This window comes from Rhincodon typus, chromosome 17 (assembly GCF_021869965.1).
Source record: "Rhincodon typus isolate 14 chromosome 17, sRhiTyp1.1, whole genome shotgun sequence".
NCBI lineage: Eukaryota > Metazoa > Chordata > Chondrichthyes > Orectolobiformes > Rhincodontidae > Rhincodon > Rhincodon typus.
The window spans coordinates 31,290,825-31,315,297 of record NC_063348.1 but is presented as its reverse complement, the minus strand read 5'-3'; the positions used below and the strand labels follow the sequence as shown (position 1 = coordinate 31,315,297).

The following is a 24,473-nucleotide window of genomic DNA, read 5'->3' as shown; positions in this document are numbered from 1 at the left end:
CCTGGAACGTGTTGCCAGCGGAGGTGGTAGAGGTGGGCGCGATAGCGTCATTTAAGACGTATCTAGACAGATATATGAATGGGCAGGGAGCAGAGGGATACAGATCCTTGGAAAATAGGCGACAGGTTCAGATAGAGGATCTGGATCGGTGCAGGCTTGGAGGGCTGAAGGGCCTGTTCCTCTGCTGTAACTTTCTTTGTTCTTTGTTCTAATACTTTGTAATGTGATAGTTCTCCTTTGATCATTAAAAACTGAAAAAAAACTGCAGATGCTGAAAATGAGGAACAAAAACAGAAGTTGCTGGAAAAGCTCAGCAGCTCTGGCAGCATCTGTGAAGAAAAGAAAAGATGGACCAGTTCTGAGGAAGGGTTACCAGACCCGAAATGTCAACTCTGATATTTTCTTCACAGATGCTGCCAGACTTGCTGAGCCTTTCCAGCAACTTCTGTTTTTGCTCCTTTGCTCATTGTCTGTTGACAGTACCATGTATTACTTTCAATAATTAAAGAAGAATGATCCTGCTCCTCTGATAGCAGTTGCCACATTCTGAACACTGTTGTATGAAGCAGTATAAAAGCAGGCCTCCATCCATTATATTTGCATCAGTCCCAACCATGTTTAGAAAGCATAAAAACCTAAAAGGGCGGTGGGGTGCATTTTACAATCCAATATCCCCGACCCTCCCTCCAGAATAAAGGTGAGTTAGGGAGGTGAAATTACCATCTTTCTGTCCACCCCTACTGGCCCCCATATTGTAGTAGAAGAAACTGAGGTGTCAACCATCCTGGTCACCCGTAGGTTAATTGAAGGTCCTTAAATGGCCAATTAAAGATCTAATTTTGCCTTTGCCTCAATAATTTGTGCAAAAGCAGAACATGGAGTCAAGGTGGGCATCCCAGAGATTTCACAACCACTGGTAAAAGCAGGATGGAAATCAGAAGGGGCTGGTGTAGTTACCTCCTTTTTAGGGACTCCTTTCCCCACAGAGTCACCCCACCAGAATTTATGCTGACTTTAAATGTGGTTGCCCAACAATAAACTGAGGGTGTGCCTTCATGATGTCAGAATGGGCCCTTCAACACTGAGAGAGAGAAAATCCCACCCTTGAGAGATCATGCACCTCTCTTATGTCTCCCCTGCTAGTCTTTTAGAAGTAAATCCCAAACTCCTCTGCTACTCTTGCTAGAGACTCCGATTTCACTTTAACTAACATGTCAAGGTATATTTTCAAGTACAATATTCGTGGTTGGAAATTTCCATTTTGCAAGTTAAGGGTGGAGGCGGACAACCTTAAGCCTGAGATATTCCCTTCCCGAATGCCAAAAAAATGCTAAAACGGCAAAACAACAGCCATGGAGGCAAGGATCTATGAAAAGGTGAGTGTTTCTCTTGGATGAGGTGGATCACAGGATAGGGGGTTGGGAGTTGGGTTGCAGGGAGAGGAGCATCAGGGAAGTCAATTGCAATGCCAAGGCTGCGTTTCAGTGGCCACACTCTGCCATCTTTTCCATGACCTTAACCCAGCAGATAGGTTGCCTGTTCTCCCAGTTGGGGATTTCCATCCCCAGGATGGCAAGTAATTGGGCTGGTGGTTGGGTGAGGCCTTAAGTGGTCTATAATTTATGACTTAAGGGTCTTAATTCATGGTGGGTTGAGAAAGTTGACCATGGATCTTCTCGGCCAAAATTAATTTTGAGATAGCGGGAAAGAATGGGTATTTCTCTCATGCCAACCCACCTGTATATTTAACCCTTGCCGGTACTTCTGTCAAGGTGAAAATCCCACATGTTCTTCCTTCCTGGCAATCATGTATAAGCCCAGCAGTGGCCACTCTATGCTTCTGGTGCTGCTGGGACCACAAAGCTGCTGGCCAATCAGACTGATTGTGGCAACTCTCAAGGGTGCAATATCCTCTTCCTCAGGGATGAAGAGCCCACACTGACCTCATTAAGGCACACCCTCAGTTTATGCTACTGCTGGGCAGCTACATTTCAAGTCTTCATAAAGACTAGTAGGGTGAGGAAAACGTCCCCCACATAAAATTCACCTCCATATTTGTCCATTCTTGACATTCACTTGAAAAGTATTCTCACTTTGGTCCAAACTACAGCATTAAAAATTGCATTAAATACTGGTTACTCACCAAAGCAAATTTGTTCACTTGTACATAGAGCCTCAGCACTTCCAGATCAGTCACCACTGGTTCACAACCAGAACATTCTTTAAATACCTCCAGGTAAGACTTAAGCCACTCTAACTGCAATTCCTTAGGCGGGTACATGCTGAAGTCCAATTCACTCACCCCTAAACATAAGCAAAACCTTTATTTTTACAGTCATTAACATGAATAATTGTGCCTGGAAGAATGTGGAATTTTAGGATCAAAATTTATAACTAAGTCATAGAAGCCATCAACATAACTCATTCCAGCAACCAAGGTCCTGTTTCAGAACTCAATGCAATGCTCCCTCTAAGACTGGCATATGCATGATGAAATAGTTACATGGGATTTATTGTGTGCTGAAATAGTTGAGAAATTAATAAGGATTTATGAAACAGCCAATCCTGAAAGATCGTCAAAAGACCCAGCAACAATAAAAGAGAAAAATTGAACCAACAGAATGACTCGATATGCTTTGTTGGGAAATAATTTCACCATCATTTTTTTTCTTGTGAAACATAAATCTCTAACATCCCAAACAGAGTTCTCAAAAACATTAAAACATGAAGTTTTAAAACAACATGAAATATCTGTTCTGAATTGTTTGTGTATTTTAGTTCAAAGTATTAGTCTCTCTCACAAGGCCAGAGAATGTTTCCTTGCAGCAAAAAGTTAATGGTTTTAACCAAACACATTGATGCATGCTGAAAATGTGCAGATTGCAGAATTTCCCAACATACAGCCTACACATGCTGAGCATATGCACTATTCATGCATCAGTAGATTTCTAAGCTGAAGCAGAGGGATGCACACAATCTTCCTGTGAGAATGTGTAAGTTCCTTTGCTTTCTCCAAAATGATTTCAAAACAATCTGGCACATAAATTGCCAGAGAATTATTCCGTGGACATGTCACATTTAAAACAATCACAAATGTGTCACTTTTACTTATGAACTGATCAGATTTAGCTTCTAGAAAGTTTGCTAATAATTATGATTAACGGCTGTCATCTCCTTTGCTGCTACTTGGAAAGTATCAACTGAGGATTTTTTTTCTTCTTTTTCTCAGTGAAAAACTTTAACAAGGGTTTAGTTGCATTTTCCAAGTAATTTATATCTACCTGGAAGGTGATGCTGAATTAATGGGTAGCTATTATCTTTGGGATACACAGCAAGCTCCTCCCATCATTCTATTTCAGGTTCAAGTTCAGTTGAAAAAAATTCTCTCTACAGAAGGAAACATTCTTTACGTACAAAAAGCTTGAAATAATGAACTATTTTGCATATTATAGGTAACTTTTGCCCTTTTATGGAAATGTGTGTTTATGATAGGTTTGAAACTCATTAAATGCAGGATGATTCAAGACACAATCTGACAACAGGAAAGCAAAATGAATTGGTAACTAAAAGCAGCACGTACAGGACAGAAAAGAAAGCTGAAAAGCAGATGAAGCTGATAGTTTATAGAAGGCCATGAATATTTTATCCTGTGCTCGCTACTTAATCCAGTTATATGCTGTACCCCAGTCTATACAAGACTCTGGCACTCATAATTAAAGCTGGACTTTGCCGCACTAATGCCCCCACATCTTTTTGATAGTGCAATCCTCCTCCTTCGAACTATTTTGCCTGATTTCTAGAACCCATGATCCTTGTCCAGAGCTCACAAATCCCCAGACTAACCTCTGAGGAATTCCAGAACCCCGAAAAAATGGAAAAGTGAAGAATTCTTTCAGATCACATGACATTCCTCCTGACTGTTCCCAGATTAAAGAATTTCTGCCAACAATGCAAGATTCCAAATGTTTGTTGCAATGGTACCAGAACTTCCTATACAGTAATTTTAGACCCATGAATCCCCGTGTCAATCCTTTCAGTCTCAAAGCCTACTTTCACAATACTGCTAGATCTTCGGTACTGTTTTTGATTATGTAAAATCTGAAAGAACTGCAAGTGCTGTAAATCAGGAACAGAAACAGAAATTGCTGGAAAAGCTCAGCAGGTCTGGTAGCATCTGTGGAGAGAAATCAAAGTTAGTATTTCAGGTTGAGTGACCCTTCCTCAGAACAGATGGTAGCTAGGAAAATGTCGGTTTATATACAGAAGATACAGTTGGGATGGGGTAAGGAGTAAATGAAAGAGAGAGAAGAAAGTTGGACAGACAAAGGGGCGGATAACAATCTGGCTAGGAGGATGAATAGCTATTAATGGGGACTGTTAGTGGCTAACAATGGGTGATGTGTAATAGCAGACTATATGATAACAAGGTCTAATGTGTGGGTGTTGGGGTAGGAACATGGAAGAGCAACTGCAGAATGTGTAACACCTGCCTGTTTACCTCTTCCCTCCTCAGTATCCAAGGATGCAAACACACCTTCCTGGTGAAGCAGCACTTTACCTACACTTCACACAATGCAATCTACTGCATTCACTGCTCACATTGTGGTCTCCTCTATAATGGGGAAACAAAGTGTAGACCGGGTGACCACTTCACAGAACACCTACAATCTGTCCCGCAGAAAAGACCTTGAGCTTCCAGTTACCTGTCACTTTAACACACCACCCCGTTCCCTGGCCAACATCCCTGTCTCAGGCTTGCTGCTGTGCTCCAGCGAAGCACAGCACAAGCTGGAAGAACAGCACCTCATTTTCCGCTTGGGAACCCTTCAGCCTTCTAGACTCAATCTCAAGTTCAATAACTTTAAGGCTTAAGCTCTCCCATGTCCTTATCCAACCCCCAACACCAGGCTTTGTGATCACATAATCTGCTATTACACATCACCCATTGTTAGCCACCTACATTCCCCATTAATAGCTATTCACCCTCCTAGCCAGATCATTATCCACTCCTTTGTCTGTCCAACTGTTCTTCTCTCTCTTTGGGCTCTTTCTTCACTATCATTTATTTCTTACCTCCTCCTCCTACCCTATCTTCTGCATATAAACTGGCATTTTCTAGCTACCATCAGTTCTGAGGAAGGGTCACTGGACCCAAAACATTAACTCTGATTTCTCTCCACAGATGCTGCCAGGCCTGCTGAGCTTTTCCAGCATCTTCTGATTTTGTTTGTGCTATCAATTATAAGGACCAGCCTTCAGCCGAAGTTCCCCAAATCATTACCCTTCCAGATGGGATATAATTAACTTTTAAGCTTCCAGGTGAGGAAGGGTAAACTGGTTCCCTTTCTTTATTCATCCATCCTCTCAGTTAGTTGCAGAAAATTAAATTGAAAAAAATTCCTTTGTTTGTGTATAGCTTTCTCCCAAACTGAAAATACCTGACTTTTTAAAAGGAGTCGATTTAACCAGGCTTTCCTAAAATGAATTTACTAAAATGTATGACTACACACAAAAGCAAATATAAACACAACACCGATAAGAAATAAGAGGTTAGTCCTAAAGGAGATAATTTAAGAGAAGAAATGTATTTGGATCAGGGTCTGAATTGCTCGTGAAGAGTAGATAATTGAGCCTGTGATCATTCCAGTGGAAGCTATTGATAATGTTGACATTGGTAGATGAACAGTTGGTCTAACAATCTATAGTTTTCAGAATAAACATAAGAACCAGGAGAGGAGTTGGCCATCTGGCCCTTTGAGCCCTCTGCCATTCACTTAGATCATGGCTGATCTTTTTGTGGCCTCAGCTCCACTTACCGACCCTCTCACCATAACTCTTCATTCCTTTACTGTTCAAAAAAATTATCTATCTTAGCTTTAAAAACATCCAATGAGGAAACCTTGACCACTTCACTGGGCAGGGAATTCCACAGATTCACAACCCTTTGGATGAAGAAGTTCCTCCTCAATTCAGCCCTAAATCTGCTCCCCCTAATTTTGAGACTATGCCCTCTTGCTCTAGTTTCACCCACCAGTGGAAACATTCTCCCTGCTTCTATTTTATCTATTCCCTTCATAATTTTATATGTTTCCAAAGGATCCCGTCCCCCTTGGTTTAGAATCTGTAATTCTAATACATTTCCGATCGTTACTGGATTCCAGCATTCGGGGTCAGAGGATCCTTCTGTTGTTATGATTTTTATTCATTCAAGGAAGGTGGTGATCACTGATTGGATGAGTATTTATTGCCTATCCATAGTTGCCCTTGAGAAGGTGGTGGTGAGCTGCCTTCTTGTACTGTTGTAATCTATTTAACATAGGTCAACCCACAATGCCAATAGGGAGAGAGTTCCAGGATTTCAATCCATTGTTACTCAAGGAACGGTGATATACTCAACTCAGGATTGTGACTGGTTTGGAGGGGAACTTGCATCTGGATATGGTCCATTTCTGTGGCCCTTGCTCTTCTAGAGATGGTAATAGTCCTGGACTTGAAAGGTGCTGAGTCTGGGTGAATTTCTGCAGTGCATCATGTTGATGTGATGGAGTAATGGTGATGCAGGGAGTGAATCAGGGGTGTGTTACTAAATAAGCTGTTTTATCTTGGATGAGTGTTACAGTTCGACTCATCCAGGTATGCAGTATGCAGTATTTAATTAAAGCTCTGACTTGTGCCTTGTTGATGGTGGATAGGCTTTTGGGAGTCAGAGGTGACTTACTTGCTGCAGGATTCCTAGCTTCTGACTTGCTCTTGTAGCCAAAGTATTTATATCTAGTGCAGTTCAGTTTCTAGTTAATGGTAAATCCCCTGCAAATTGATAGTGGGGATCCAGCAATAGAAATACCATTGAACATCAATGATTAGGTATTCTGTTTTTGGAGCTGATCATTGCCTGTCACTTCATAAATGTTACTTGCCACTTGTCAGTCCAAACATGGATATCACCCAGGTTGTATTTAAACATGGATTACTCCAGTATCTGAGGAATCATGAAAGGTTCTCAACATTGTGGAATCATCAGTGAACATCCACACTTCTGACCTTAAGGTGGAGGGAAGGCTATTAATGAAGCAGCTGAAGATGGCTGAATCTATGCCCTGTGCCTTTTGTCTGGTTTGTATGACTTAACAATAATGTAGTGTGAGGATCCTTTTATCTGCAACACAGGGGTAACAAGGTGATAGTTCTTCAACTGTGACCTTCATAGCAAATTAACACTTGAACCCAGGCTGGTACACACAAAAGTGTTCAGTTCTCCTAGTCGACTCCAGTTGAGTTGAAACTGACTTTTTAACCCATTCTTATACATTCTTAAAAGGGAAAGAAGCAAAATACATTTGCAACATATTGTGACATAATCTGAAGGTGGTAGCTTGCCATTGAGCTAGGGATCATCAGACCTTCATTTTCTTAGTAGTGACAATCGATCACAGCCTGATCTGTCTTGACGTCCTTTGAAGATCTGCTGTTTGAAGTTTCCTTCACATCTCGGGGGTAGGTATGAAATTCCATGGGCCTCTCTCTCTCCATTCTGCCACTAAATTTACATCCACAGCCATTCTTGGCTGCATATGCCCCCTTTTTAAAAACAAATTTGGAATTACAAGTTTAAATTGTCCACAGTACTTTGGGGGTCTGAACCATTGACATGGCAAAATCTCTCAAATTCTAGGATTTCCCTAATGCTGATAAATCAATGTTCCTAACAATAGTATTTGGCCCTTACAAAACATCTGATTCACTGTGAGAATCGCCGTCATCATATGTGTGCAATTATGTTCAATACTCTTGCCTCATTGTTTAGATTATAAAGAGCATGACATGTATTCGTCTTGTATGGGTAAAGTACTAGAGTTGATAGACATCCTGCAGGAAAATCTGACAGGAAAATAGTTATTTCACCTAGACATCATTTATATTTGTAAAAATGCACCAGTTACAGAGATACAGAAGTTTAGCAGTCTGCCATTCTGGAATCAGCAATCCCAAGATTAGAATTAACTATGTCAAACTAACAGTGTTGAAATTTTCTTTTATCACTTGCTCTTGACTTCCTAAATATTTCACGTTTATTTTTCTTCATTAATGTTTGAGCTTTGTATCATGACAACTATGAATGATTGTGTAACACAAAGCAGTATTAATGACAGGTGGAATCTTTGCAAATTCAGCTGTCTTTTTTCATCATCTCAATTGTTGTAACTTCCATCATCATATTAAATGGAAAAAATAGAGAGGACAAATATTATAAATTGTTTTGGTGTTTTGTCACAATTCATAATGCTTGATGCCACACAAACATTCAAAATTTCTGAAATACCTTCTGTTAAATTTATGTTTCAAATCATGAGAAAAACATCATGGAATAATCCCAAGCACTAAAGACTGTGGTCAATGGCATGAAAGTTGTGGAAAATCACATGAGATGAATAGTGAACAGCTTCTCAACATTGAGAGTAAGAAGTTCCATTTCCAACTAAATGTTGAACAGCAAGATGAGATCCTTCACAGGATGAGATTCTTACCAATGAGCAGCTAGACACCCATTTTTATGCATTAGCACAGGTTAGATGTTATTATCACCAAATCTCCACTCGACTATATATAATTTCCCATTATTCAAACCACTGGGTAGAAACTAGATGGCAATATTTCCAGGTATGAAAGTCAGGCTGGTAATCTGGCCACTGCAGTTTGCCACTTACTCTTCTGGCCTTACATCATGGGCAGCAGTCACCAACATCTCAGGGTATCAACCACATGCCCTCCCTGTCCATGGACATGTACCAGCCTCACTGTACCCTCATGCCAATCTCCAACCCATTTACAAGTCTGCACTTCAGTGCTGCATTTTGGACCACACGCTATCATTATAGTAGTCCTGAAGGTTCTCTTTACATTCATGGCTAGGCACCTATCTTATGGATTTGGCCAAGGTTTCTCGTAGGGTTTCTTGTTTGTTCTCTTAGCTTTCACTCACAGTGCACCTACACAATGTACATAGCATCTTTGCCTTGCCCTGCCTTTTTGCCTTGCCGTCTCTCAGTCAGAGTTTCAAGTGCACAATATTTCTGTCTTGATTTGCCTTTTCTTGCAGACACAAAGCCAGGCAGCTTTTCATACTTGTCAGCAGTGATCAGCCAAGAGGTGTACATGTTGCTGTATCGTCGTGCTATGTAAATCTCACATCTACCTCTTGTGTCAGCAGTATACACACCATATACTTCACCCAAATGGCCATGTCTCAAAGTCTAAGGGGCATAGCCTTCAGTCAGGGGGTCCCACCACAATAAGTCAAGGGCAGCTTTGCTTTCAGTCCAGGGGCTTGGGTACTGCCAGTTGGCTGCCTGGGATGGTCAGGGTCAGGATTGTCTTCTCATAGTGGGTGAGAAGCCAAATGTCAAGCCCGCGCCAGCTACCTCAGCTCCTCATGGGCTACTGTGGCAATTTTTCTCCTGGAATGAGACACAGGGACTGATTGAGTAAGATGAAAGCGGCTGGCATAGCTGTTAGTGCTTGTGCAGATGTGGGGAAAGTGGTGAGATGTCCCAAGTGAATGAGAAGGCTATAAGACCATAAGACCACAAAACATAGGAGCAGAAATTAGGCCATTCAGCCCATCGAGTCTGCTCCACCATGCAATCATGGCTGATAAGTTTTTCAACCCCATTCTCCCGCTTTTTTCCCGTAACCCTTGATCCTCCTGAAAATCAAGAACCTATCTATTTTTGTCTTAAATATACTCAATGACCTGGCTCCCACAGCCTTGTGTTACAATGAATTCCATAGATTTGCCACTCTCTGGTTGAAGAAATTTCTCCTTATCTCCACTCTAAAGGGTCTTCCCTTTACTCTAAGGCTGTGCCCTCGGGTCCTAGTCTCTCCTGCCAATGGAAACATCTTCCCAATGTCCAATCTGTCCAGGCCATTCAGTTATCTGTAACTTTCAATTAGACCCCCCTCATCCTTCTAAACTACAATGAGTATAGACCCAGTGTCCTCAAATGTTCCTCATATGTCAAGCCTTTCATTTGTGAACCTCTTTTGAACCCGCTCAGGGATGACCACATCCTTCCTGAGGTATGGGGCCTAAAGTTGCTCAAAATACTTTAAATGTGGTCTGACTGGAGCTTTATAAAGCCTCATAAGTACATCCCTGATTTTATATTTTAGTCCTCTTGAAATAAATGCCAACATTGTAATTGCCTTCCCTACTGACTCAACCTGTAAGTTTACTTTTAGAGAATCCAGGATGAAGACTCCAAAGTCCCTTCACACTTCAGATTTCTGAATTTTCTCCCCATTTAGAAAATATTCTATGCCTCTATTGTCCTACCAAAGTGCATGACCTCAGACTTTCCCACATTGTATCCTACCTGCCACTTCTTTGCCCACTCTCCTAACCTGTTCAAATCCTTCTGCAGCCTCCTTGACTCCTCAATATTACCTGTCCCTCTACCTATCTTTGTATCATCTGCAAACTTAGTCAAAATTCCCTCAGTTCCTTCATCTAGATCATTAATGTATAAAGTGAAAAGTTGTGGTCCCAACACTGACCCTTGTGGAACACCACTAGTCACTGGCTGCCATCCTGACAAGGACACTTTTATCCCCACTCTCTGCTTTCTGCCAGACAGCCAGTCTTCTATCCATGCTAGCACCTTGCCTCTAACATCATGGGCCCTTATTTTACTCAGCAGCTTCCTATGCGGTACCTTGTCAATGACCTTCTGGAAATCTAGGTAAAAATATCCATTGGCTCTCCTTGATCTAACCTGCTTATTACATTCTCAAAGAATTCTAACAAATTTGTCAGGCACGACCTCCCCTTGATGAAGCTATGCTGACTTTGCCCTATCTTACCATGCACTTCCAAGTATTCAGAAATCTCATCTTTCACAATGGAGTCCAAAATCTTACCCATGACCGAGGTCAGGCTAATTGGCCTGTGATTCCCCATTTTTTGCCTTATTCCCTTCTTAAACGGGGTCTTACATTAATGATTTTCCAGTCCTCTGGGACTCTCCCTGATTCCAGTGATTCCTGAAAGATTACCACAAACACCTCCACTATGTCTTCAGCCATCTCCTTCAGAACTCCAGGGTGTAGTCCATCTGGTCCAGGTAATTTATCTACCTTCAGACCTTTCAGTTTTTCTAGCACTTGCTCATTGCTGGTGGCCATCATACTTAACTTTGTCCCCTGACTTTCTTGAATTTTTGAGATATTAGTCATGTCTTCCACTGTGAAGGCTGATGCAAAGTATTTATTCAGTTCCTCAGTCATTCCTTTGTTCCCCATTATTATTTATCCAGCATCATTTTCCAGCTGCCCAATATCCACTTCTGCCTTTCTTTTGCCCTTTATAAAGAAACTCTTGCAATCTTCTTTTATATTGCTGGCTAGCTTACCCTCATATTTAATCTTTTCCCTCCTTATTTCATTTCTCGTGTCCTCTGTTGGTCATTGTAGGCTTACCAATCCCCTGGCGTCCTGTTGCCTTTCGCCACATTATATTCTTTCTCTTTTGCTTTAATGTTGTCCCTGACTCCCCATGTCAGCCATGTTAGTTGCCTAATCCTCATTTTAGTATGCTTCTTTTTCCTAGGGATGAAATTTTGCTGTGTCTCCTGAATTATTCCCAGAAACTCTTGCCTCTGTAGCTGCCTTTATTCAGCTGTAATACCATTACCTCTGATTCTATCTTCTCCCTTTCAAATTGTAGAGTAAATTCTATCATATTATGGTCACTGCCTCCTCAAGGGTCCCTTCACCTTAAGCTCCTTTATCAAGTCTGCCTCATTGCATAACACTAAATGCAGTATTGCCTGTTCCCTAGTGGGCTCCACCACAAGCTGCTCCAAAAAGCCATCTCGTAGACATTTCACAAATTCCTTTTCTTGCAATCCGCGACCAACCTGATTTTCCCAGTCCACCTGCATATTGAAATCTCCCATGATCACTGTAACCTTGCCTTTCTTACATGCCTTTTCTATCTCTTGGTGTATCTTGTGCCCCAAATCCTGACCACTGTTTGGAGGCCTGTACGTAACTCCCATTATGATTTTATTTTACCTTTGCGGTTCCTCAAGTCTACCCACATAGATTCTACATCATCTGACTCTACTTTGTTTCTTGCTATTGATTTAGTTTCATTTCTTACTAACAAGACAACCCCACCCCCTCTGCCCACGTGCCTGTCTTTTCAATAAAATGTATACCTTTGGGTATTTAGCTTCCAGTCCTGATTCCTTTGCAGCCCTATCTCCGTGATGCCCACCGCATCATACCTGCCAACATCGATCTTCGCCACAAGCCCACATTATTTCACATACGGTGTGCATTCAGATACAAAATCTTCAGTCCTGTATTGACTGTTCCTCTTCTCATTGTCATTCGTTTATCTAGTGTGCTTGAAGTTTGATTCCTAACTCTTTCCAAACACTCGGTCCTATTTTGTGTGCCGGAGACTTTAATAACCACTCCTGAGTTCTCCTTTCATTCCATTATTTTTATACTTTTCCATGCAGTTGAATCCACCCCACAGATGTTAACCTGCTGCTTTGTTTCCCATTGGCTATTATACTTCTTGGAGTTTTACTCTTCCCTTCGCCGCCCCCCCATCCCCAAATTTCTATTTTAAAGTCCTGTTGACCACCCTATTTACCATTTTCGCTGGAACATTGGTCCCAGCTCACTTCAGGTAGAGACTGTCCCAAAGGTACAGATCCCTCCTGTTGTAATACTGATGCCAGTGCCCCATGAAAAATAACCCTTCTTTACCACACCACTCTTTTAGCCACATATTTACATCCCTTATTCTCACATCTCAATACCAACTGGCACATGGATTGGAGATTATAACCCTTGAGGACCTATTCTTTAATTTAGTTCCTCGTTCCTGATAATCCCTAAACAGGTCCTCTTTCCTCGTCTTGCCTATGTTGTTTGTCTTGACATTGCCCAACAACTGGATCCTCCCGTTGCCTCTCCAGTATCCTTTCAAGCCAGTCACATATGTCCCTCAATCTGGCACTGGGCAGCAAACATACCATGCGAGACTCTCTATCCTGCTTACAAAGGTTATCTAATCCCCTGATTATAGAATCCCCTGCAACTACCACTTGTCTTTTTGCTCACCCCTCTTGAATGGCCTCCTGTACTACAGTGCAGTGGTCATCCTCCCTACAACCCTGTTCCTCATCCACACATGGAGCAAGTACCTCGTACCTGTTGGACAAGGTCAAAAGCTGAGGCTCCTCTGTTCCTGAAAGCAGGATCTCTCCACTGCCTCACTTACAGTCACACCTTGCTGTTCCTGGCCACTGACCAAATTTGTGGTACTTGATCTACCATGTGTGACTGCCTCCTGAAACAAAGTGTCCAGGTAACTCTCTCCCTCCCAGATGTGCCGCAGTGTCTGAAGCTTGGGCTCCTGCTCATCAAATTATGAGCTGAAGTTCCTCCAGCAATCAACACTTGCTGCAGATGTGGACAGTGCACTTCGCAATGGGAACTGTCAGCTCCCACATCACACAGCTATCGCACATCACCTGCCCAGCCATCTTTACTTAGTTAATTAGTTTACTAGTTAGTTAATCCCTGGTTGGTTAATTATTTATTAATTAGTTTTGCAGTTTTTTTTTTCAAATTTAGGACAGATTTCCTACCAGCCAATCAGGTCACAGCCCTCCTCTGATACCACTTTTTCAGTCCCTCCCTGTGCTCCTCCCTTTGACTCTGCACCTTGGAAACGAGGCTGTGAAAGCCCGAGGTAAGTTAGATTTGTACTAACCGTGCTCTGCAACACAGTGCAGATTGCAAGCAGGCTCAGTTGTGTTGAGAAGAAATGGGATAGTGAGAGCCAGCGAGGGAAGATGTTGCATGCGATAGTGAGAATGGTGGATCATGAGCCTTGGTGGGAGGTGTGTGCAGTAGAAGAGATAGAGTGAGTGTAAGATAGTGGAGAGATAATAAAATCACTTTCCCTATGGAATGGCCGTGTTTATTGACCAACTTGCAGCATTGTTGGGCATTTCTCTGAACCATGGGAACAGCACTGTCCCATGTGGCAACCTCAGAACTATACAGGAGCGCCTGATAATATTATCTCTTCTGCTGGTCCTGAGGGAAGAGAAAGGCTCTCATCTGCACCACTCCATCCACCGAGACTTCCAGGTTTCTGTTGGCACAGCAGGATGCCAATTTCCCTTCATCCAATACATCTGGGGCAGTTCGCATGAACGGAACAGGGCAGCTCTGAACTGATAGCACTTGAGTAGTTGCAAGGCTGGGCTTTAAAGATGGTGCCAGTGCCAGGCATCCCAAGAAATTGCAGTGATGCTGAGTATTGCCACCTATGATGAGTAGAGAAATATGATGATCAAGGTGTCTTCGGGTTGTGGTGCTTTGGTAATCAGGTACATTTGGGAAGATAATAGGAGAAATCTTACAACTGTTTTGTGGAGAGAAACCCTCCAAAAAACTTGCGAAAATTGACACTTAACCAATTCCTAATAAAATTTCAGGAAATTGAAGGCACTTGCCACTGAACACAAAGCAAGTTCACAAATATCTAACAATCTTTATGGCATGGATTTCCCCTTTCACAATGCCAACTTGATTGTGGTAATAAGTATCGAGCAACAGTGATGTCATCAAGCAGACTAAGCAGCCAATCACATTGAAGAATTCTCACTGACTGAAAAACCAACAGACGACTAAGTAAAAATTGGGCATACACATTGTGAAAAAGGGATAAGTTGAAATATCTGCAAACTGTAAAAGCCTATGTAACTTCTATCATAATGTAGAAACTTGATATTCTATGAGCATAAAATTTGTTTTTTTTTCAGGGCAAGCAGTGTTTTCATAAGTAGTTATAGCTTAGGACATAATTGAAAACCAAGTTGCTTTTCAGTGAGGCAGAAAATTTTGTTTTTTTTCTAAATAGTAATATTACAATACAGAAGGCACAGTTATGACTGTTCAAGTCATTTCTAAAGATTGCCATGTGCAGGGAGTTCAACAGTGGACCTTATGGAGGTGTAAATGACAGTAACTTTGGATTTCATTTTTAGCTCCATGTGAGCAGATTCAGAGGTTTCTGTCACTTCTACATTTGAAATGACAGCAGACGCTGACAGATTTTGCGATCATTACAGGTGCAAAAATCTGGGCCTTTGTTACTGCTGTGCATTGTTTTATTTCATCATGCTCAATTTTAAACTGCTTTTTCTTGGTGGCTCAATTCTTTTGAGGCAGTTACCATGTTTTTCTTGACCTTTTCAAATGAGATAAACAGTAAAAGAAATCACAACCAGTCAGGTCTCCCCTCTCATCATGAGAGAAGAATTACACAAAGTGAAGTGACTCAACTCCACTACAACTTCTAAAGGAGCCAAGCAACAAAGCATTGGTGCTGCTGTCAGCAAAGGAAAATATCAGGGCATATTTAAATTTCAGCTTGGGCAACCTTCAAAGTAGAACATCACAATAATTTGATGAAGCAGTGAAAATACTATATTGTTTTGACCAAGATAAAAGAAGTACATTGTCTTTCTCTAGACCCATTACTTCATAAGTCTCAAAACAAATTTAACTGTTCTACCTAGTTCCTGGTATGGACTAGTGTATACTTTCTCTATATTAGACTTAAAAAAAACTTTAAAAAATCAAACACAATGGAATCGCAGAATTGATGTGGCACAGAAGATTGCCTTTCAGCCAATTGTGTCTGCAACAGCTCCCCAAATAAGCATCATGACTTAGTGCCATTGCCACACCCTCTTCCCATAACCCTGCCTGTCTTTTTTCTTTTTAAAAAAAATCATTGAATGCCCTCTTGAAATAAATATTTCTTTAATAAGCATGGAATTGTTGATTCATCATAAACAAAATCTATTGAATATTTTTTAAAAAATAAAAATTAATACATTTAATTTGCAACATGAATAAATGTTTACACTTCTAAATAACCCAAAACACACACACAACAAACACACACATACACTGGGCAAACGGAAGGACATGGATTTCTCTCTGCAGGGATTCACTTTTGGAGAAAATCCCTTTTAGCCAATAGGTCCAAGTTCTTAAGGCAAAAAGAATTAATTTGTGTACTTTGCATCCAATGTTCTGACACATAAGATTGTGTGTTATTAAACACGAACTAATATCTCTGGGATCTTTGCCAATGCACCTTTCACAGAAAATAAGACATTGAGGATTCTTCTGGATTTTCTGAAAAGGACAGTCAAAGTTGAGATTGAAGAAGTGCTCCAAGTACCACACTGCACACCCAACAGAGATTTTTCAAAAACACAAGGTCTCAGTTGGGAAGCTCCTTTCTGTCCCCAGGCTGGCTAAAAACATCTAAACTCTCTCCAAAACAGAAGCTGTAACCTGGCAGTCAAATGGGATCTTCTTTAAACATGTTCCTTTTAAGACATGCCTTGTTAAAAGAATGTTCCATTGTCCTTTCATTGAATTCTTATAAGAAAAGTAATCCTGGTATCCTTCAAACCCCAGACCACAGAATAATATTAAATATGAAGTCACTGTAACAACATGAGCAAGTGTGCAAGTCTGTTATTCACCAGCAGATTACTGCTGAGTGGCAAGATGAAATTATTTCTGTACCACTTCCAAAATGATCAGAAATACAATATCTTCCATCACCACACCTTATTTGCTCTAGTATTCCCTGCGTGTGTGCACCTACCTGTGAAATATTATGGGCATACGCTTATTGTCATTTGAAAATAAAAATGTTTGGAGCTTAAACTCTGTCTTCTGGGTAGACTGTGATTCAACATTCTTGCCATTTGTGCCACATTCTCTCTAGTTGCTCTTCATCATCAAGTATATTGTGTGTGTCCCTGCCCTTGCTGTTTCATTTGACCCCTGCAGAATTCTCTATCTTGCTCAATCCCTTATTTATCTACGTGCTTAGCAAACCTATGTTTGGCATTGTTCAATAAATGCTTCTTGGTTTTTCTCTTCCTATGTTTATCCTGCAATATGATACTGGGATATTCACCTAAGTATGTTAACAAAATAAAAACGAACACCAGCATTCACATTATTACCAATTGGCAAAAAATGGATGGTAAATGAAGGAATATATTTTCCTTTAGTAACCCATTAATTAGTGATGATTTCTGTTTACACCAAGACAACTATTTTCCATTATAAGCCCTGCCAGGGCTGTGATTACTTCAGACTTAATGTGATCCCATTATGAACACTGATGTGCTTGATTCGTACAACTGACAAGAATGAGTCCAGCTGGTCATAAACCACCAGTCTAGGGACCACACATGTGGTCCATAACTGTAGCTATCAACAGGTTGACTTTCTCATTTATTTTCAACAATTCACATTGGATCTGACTGTAGAGGTGAAGTTTTGCACTTTCTATCCTCAATTGTTGCTTTATAAAGCAGCCTGGATTCTTCTTATTGAACGTAAGTAGGCTGCTGAGGCCAAATGGTTAATAACACTAAAAAAAACCCTTCATAACTCTAGCAATCACTGTCACTATTCATAAAGCTCAGCTATCATACATAGTTATAATAATTAAAAGTAAAATAGAAGATAATGACTGCATGATTAATGATTCATGATTAATTACAGGGGGGAACTTCTGGATGTCACATCAGTGAATTGTATGTCATAACAATGCTGTCTTCATTCATTATAATACCTTCCATAAATTATGATGTTAGTCATTGAAAGAGTAGAGGGGAAAACAATGCTGTTAAATAGACAACCATGGAATAATTTCATTTGAGGTCATATTCATTATCATGTTAAAAATGATGGCTGTGTCATCCATTAAAGTCCATTAAAAATCATTCCATGTTCAATCCTGCAACAGTAACCTAGTTAAGTAAAAGATATTCACAACCTTCCTTAGACTGGATTTTAAAAATCAGCTTGAAATTTAAGATCCCCCTAAAATGTACAGATGGACATTTATGACTTTGCAAACTCTACACGCATGTTTCATCTCTCTACTGGTACAATTCCCAATTGACCGACAGCTCTCTGTAACTGTACCCAAATGCACAACATCACGTACTTGCATGGGGAATTTGGGAAATCATGGTTAGCAAGGTGGAGGGGGAAGGGGGATCTCACTGATTCAAATTTTAAAACAAATTGCTCCCTGAGAGTGCTCTAAGGCCAAAATGATGGAATGATGATTAACTACCAACTAAACTACCATGGACAGAATGATCAGTTGAAATTTGTCGGCAGTGGAAATTGAAATGAGAGAAGTCCAAAATCCAAATCCAAATTCTCCAAAATATGTTCTGTAGATCCTGCAAGTCCTAGATACAGCTATGCCTCTTGTCTAATTTCAAAATGTTGGTGAATACCACAAATTAGAATGAACTAAAAAGTAGGATTTCAACATTGTCCCTTCTGGCCAGCAGTCTGGTCAAGCTTCAAGGGAATGGCAGGGATTAACATGTATCATGGAGCTGTCTGATAGGGGCACACCATCTTCATCCCACCAAATCTCTCTGCTCATACAATATGCTGTATGGTGCATTTACCTAGCACAGCAAATTGATGGATCTTCATTTCAAGAGACAAACATTGATATTTTGTGGAGGTTCCTTCTTCCACCAGAGAATTACATCGAGAATTAAGTAATTGGGTAATAAAAAATACATGTAACTTTCACTTTAATAATCAGGAAGACAGCAAAACAATGTATTTCAAGGTGGGATAAAAGGCATCATTAGTACATTAGTCAAATTTATTGCATTGCAGAAAAGAATGGTTGTGCATATGATAGAATAGGTATAAGTGAAGGAAACATTGATTATAGCTTGTGTGTTACCCTTTCTGTATAATATTTAATCTGCAGGTTTCATAACACTTCAATGAAACTTATAGGCCTCCTTTCTACTCTGCAAAGCTCCAGAAGAAGTTAGGCCAATCCTTTGATGACTCCATACATACACAATACAAAATAAACCTATATGGTATCTATTGTAGCAACAGTTCTATTCCATGGATTGCAGTGATTCAGAATTTACAATGCAACGAACATTATACTATTCAGTAATAAATAGTCAGCAAACAGTCATAAAACCTGGCACAATAAATTTTGTCCATCAGTGATTATTTAATTTATTTAAGTGATAAACTCAGTTATTGGACAGTGTACGAGATAATAAAAGTTGATTTCCACTAATCAAACCATAAATAGTTAATTAAACAACATTTTCAATAAAATCCGTAAAAACTACAGTGATAGTGCCAAGTGGGTTTCTTTTATTCCAATTTGTATTCAGTGTTATGTACAAATTATGTTAAATTTAGTCATTGACACAAGCGCAACGATATACAATATGTTCACAACTCGAATTTTACAGAACCTCTTCAATTTTACTAGTTGCAATTCCTGGAGAAAGTGAAATGGACTTATGTAATGCACGTCATGAGTTATGAATGATTAATTTGCCACTACGTATAATTTTAGAACAAAAGTGCTATGAATTCAATCTTAATCTTTTTGGCTAAGTCCAAGTAGTGCTCAGCCTTTCTGGAAAGTTTTTTGCTTCAAGGCCTACCAAGTTCTTTCAATGTATCTGACCAAACTCACCTCATTAATTCCCTCCTGAGCCACTATGGCGTTTCTCATGTCCAATTCCAGTCTTATGTTATCGTGTACCTTCTCAGAACAACTTGGCACTCAGCTGATAACCCAGAATTCACTGGTAGCCCTGTCAACTGCACTATCTTTAAAAGCCCGTTGTGCACCCAGACAAGCAATGTCAATCCAGAGCTGCCTGACATTTGCCCTGGATGTGGCAGACCAGGGAATATCAAGAAACATGCAGGCAGGCGCCTGGAGGTTGGGCAGAATGATGCAGATGTGGGACTTCGTCTTCCACCAGGACCGATAGTGGAGGTTGTCACCAAGAACAGTGCAGTTTTGGCTGTCTGGAGGAATGCACATCCATGTAGGAAGCAGCTCAATGACCTTTTCCACTACGCCAGCATAACTTTCACCATCTTCTCACTGATATGTCACACTCACTATCTCTGCCGTTGTCCTCACTTCCCACCAACGTCCATGTTCTACTATTCTCATTAATGGCCGCAACACCTTCTTCATTTGCTATTATCAATCCCAAACCTTAATTGGCAACTAGTCAGGAAGAAACATGGCGTGCTGCTGTGAAAAGCATAAAAGATAGGATGAGCTGCTCCTCACATCAAGATGGGTCTAAATGGGCTTCTCATTCAATTCTGCTATATATCTTGCCATGGCCCACATCACTCAGACCTGTACAAGATTTCTCCTTTTTATTTATTCTCTGCAACACTAGGAACAAAATTTCATCTTCTATTTATCTTGCTCCCTTTCTGGAATTTTCCTCTCAGTTTTATTTTTTGACCTTTTTGCTCCATTGACATAATATCCATTTTCTGCCTTTTAAACATTTGTCTATTGATCTGGGGTCTTTCCTGGAATTTTCTATAATGGTCTGAATGCTAGAGTAAGACCTAACTTCCATTTGTAGTAAGGTGGAGCACCAGATATGTAAGCTCTCAATTGTAGTCAACTGACTTATGTGTATTACTGAGCCCACAGTTGAAAGAAGGGTAAGAATATTGGTTACACTGTTGTAATACATGAATTGTATGACATTGGTGCATAAGAATGGTTGGATATTGTACCTCATTTCCATACAGCTCAAACAAACACATTTCACAGACCCTCTGCAAATCTGATTTCTCAAGGTAATTATATGCAAATTTCAAATTTATACCTTACCCGCAAATTCATTAAAGTGGTTTCCGATATCATATGCTTGGTAATTGTAGCCAGTATATTCATAATCAATAAACTTTACGACTCCTAAGAAAAGAAGAAACATTTACCAGGAATTATTTTATTGGAAAATTACAATAGATCCTTACCTCATCACTTTTGGAACTAGCTGGAGAGATAGTGGATGCATGGATGATACTTTGTTTCTAAATTCTCTTGTTTGTGGAAAGACTCCTACTTACTGAAGCTAGCAAATGTAACTGCGCTACTTAGTAAGAATAGCGTATACAGTTGCCTGAAAGCTGCCACCTAGGTGGATAGAGTTGTTAAGAAGGCGTCTGGTGAGTTAACGTTCATTAATAGAGGGATTGAGTTCAAGAGCCGTGAAGTTATGCTCCAGCTATACAAAACCCTGGTTTGGCCACATCTGGCATATTATGTCCAGTTCTGGTTGCTTCATTACAGGAAAGATGTGGAAGCATTGGAAAAGGTGCAGAGGAGATTTACCAGGATGTTGCCTGGAATGGAGGGAAGGTCTTACGAGGAAAGGTTGAGAGAGTGAGGGCTTTTCTCTTTAGAATGATGAAGGATGAGAGGTGACTTGATAGAAGTGTACAAAATGATCAGAGGTATAGATAGAGATAGTAGGAACTGCAGATGCTGGAGAATCTGAGATAACAAGGTGTCGAGCTGGATGAACACAGCAGGCCAAGCAGCATCAGAGGAGCAGGAAAGCTGACGTTTTGGGCCTAGACCTTTCTTCAGAAATTCTGATGAAACTCCTGAACAAAAACAAGCCAGCTCGGCAGGATTTATGAAATTGAAATCATTTTTGACAATTTGTTGGAGTTTGTTTTGAACATGTTACTTGTAGCATTGTCAAAGGAAAGCCGGTGGATGCTACATATTTAGATATTCAGGAGGGTTTTGATAAGATCCCACACAGGTTAATAAATAAAAGTAGAGTTGTTAGATTGGGAGGAACATGCTAATTTGGAATGAAAGCTACTTAACAAACAGAAAGCAAACAATATAAACGGATTATTAACAGAATGGCTGCCTGTTATAAGTGGGATAACAGAAGAGTCAATGCTTGGATCAAACTATTCACAACCTATATAAATGATTTGGATGTGGGGACCAATATTTCCAAACTGTAATATTTCCAAACTGGGTGGGAATATAAGTTGTGAAGATACAGTAAACTTCAAAAAGTCTTGCAATGAACAAAGCAAATGGCAAAATGTGACAGATGAACTGTGAAATAAGTGTGAAGTTATTCTCTTTGGTAAACAAAAAATAAAGGCATAAAATTTCTTAAATTGTGAGAGGGTTGGGAAATGTGGCTACCCAAAGGAATCTGGCTGTCCTTACCACATGTCACTGAAAGATAGTATGCAAATGCAGCAAGCGATTATGAAGGCAAATGGGTTAGGTATGTTGGCATACCATGGTAAAGATATCTTGCTGCAGTTGTATGGAGCCTTGGTGAAACTGCACGTGGTGTATTGTGTACAGTTTTGGTCTCCCTATTTAATGGAAGATATATTTTCCATAGAAGAAGTTCAATGGAGGTTCACCAGATTAATCCCTAGGATGGTGAGTTTGATTTATGAGGAGAAATTGAGAGAACTGGGTCTGTATTCATTGAAATGCTCCCTGACCTCACTGTCCATCTTCCTATTCACCTATCCGCTCCATCCTTCCCATGGACAAAGCACAATAATCCCTTACCTGCATCCATCTATCACCATCTCTCCTACCCTTCCCCCAGACCCCAAACCACTCCCTCTATTTATTTCTGGGCTCCCCTCCCCCACCCAAATCCTGACAAAGGATTTCAGCACAAAACGTTGATTTTCTTGCTCCTCTGATGCTGTCTGACCTGCTGTGCTTTTCCAGCCTCACACCTTTGGCTTCCAGCATCTGCATTCCTTATTGTCTCCAATTAGAGACGATCTCACTGGAACTTATTCAATACTTACTGGAATGACAGTGTGGATGTACATAGGATGTTTCTCCTGGTGACTGTAGAACCAGGGGACGTAATCTCAGGAAAGGGAGTGGGACAGTAAAAGTGGAGATGAAGAGGCATTTCTTCAATCAGAAGGTGATGAATATTTAGAATTCTCTAATCCAGAGAGCAATGGAAGGTCAATTATGAAGCATTTTTAAGACAGAAATTGATAAATTTCTTGAGACAAATGATATTAAGGGATACAAAGAAAATGTGACAAAGTGACATTGTAGTAGAAGATCAGCAAATGATCTAACTGAATACCTGCATGTGGCTAAATTGCCTCCTCCTATACCCGTGCTCCTACATTAAATATTGACTATTCCAATTCCCTCCTTTTCTTTCCAATCCATTTGTTGCATCTAGTTGGGACACAGTTTAATTGTAATGGGAATTTTTTGGTGCCTCAATTAGTGATTATAACAGCTAAATATGTGTGAGAGGTTTGACAGTGGATATCAGCAAGCATTTCATGAAAAGCATTGCAACATGCCAATCATTCTGGCCCCATAAACATTGCCATCGTACCAAACAGTAGTGAAGACCATGACAGATCTTCATCCTGCTTTCTAGCCTAAGGATACTAAAATAACTGGAGCAACCTATCTACTGTTCTTAATGAAGGCGGCTCATCATTACCTTCTCAAGTGGATTTAGAGATAGGCACGATGTGCTAGTCCTGCCTGAGTATCCCAAATCCACTAATGAATTAAAAAAATACCTCTGCTCATAGAACAATCTCACAATCACAGGAATCAGTCTAATGAATCTTCTCTGTTATGCTGGTTTTCCCTTTTCTTAGCAAAAGTCCAGTTGGGGTCTCAACAAGTGTCCATGCAATTGCATCCTGACTTCTTTATTTCTGTCCCTAAATGTTCTTGCAATGGAGACCAACAAATGATTGACCTTTCTATTTGAAAAGTGCACCTTAGCATGTCAGATTTCAATGACATCTTTCTTGGACATGATGATCTAAGACAGAACAGGTTGCTGTAAAATATTTGCACTTTCTCTCGGGCTGGAATGGACAAAGGACAGCCAGTGGTCTGCCAGCGTTAGTAATATAACATGATCCCCGGATTGCTGATAAAGACAGTTCCCTAAAATAATAAAAAGTATAATTCCATTCTGACTCAATTATACCGTAACTGTGGAAGGCACAGGAAGTTCAGGGCAGTTTGTGATTGAAAAGGTGGTGTTGAGCTGCCTCCTTGAACCATTGCAGTTCATTTAGTGCCAGTGCACTCATAATGTTGTTAGGGATGGAGTTTCAGGATTTTTGAACCAGTCATATTAAAGGGATGGCTATATATTTCCAGGTCAGAATGTTGAATCGTTTGGAAGGGAATTTGTAGCTAGTGGTGTTCCCATGTGTCTGCTGGCTTGACCCTTGAGATGGTAGCGGTCGTGGGTTTGGAAGGTGCTAAGAAGCATTGAGAATTTCTGCAGTGTGTCTTGTAGATGTTACACACTGCTGCTACTGTGCATCAATAGCAGAGAGAGTGAATGTTTGTGGATATGGAGCCAATGAAGTGGGCTGCTATGTACTGAACAGTGTCAAGCTTCTTGAGTGTTGTTGGGGCTGCACTCATCCAGGAACGTAGGAAGCACTTCATCATACTTGCATTTTGTAGATAGTAGACAGAATTTGGGGAG

At 40.4% G+C, this 24,473-nt stretch overlaps 1 protein-coding gene across 1 annotated transcript in view; it reads right to left on the bottom strand.

The window, feature by feature from the left end:
• LOC125485242 (ethanolamine kinase 1-like) overlaps positions 1-24,473 on the bottom strand; it is a 365,364-nt gene that overhangs the window by 91,879 nt on the left and 249,012 nt on the right. The window contains exons 5-6 of the mRNA XM_048607181.1: positions 20,804-20,887; positions 2,144-2,304 (exon numbers count right to left, since the gene is read on the bottom strand). Coding sequence (XP_048463138.1) covers positions 2,144-2,304; positions 20,804-20,887 — 245 coding nt within the window. The remainder of the gene's footprint in view (positions 1-2,143; positions 2,305-20,803; positions 20,888-24,473) is intronic.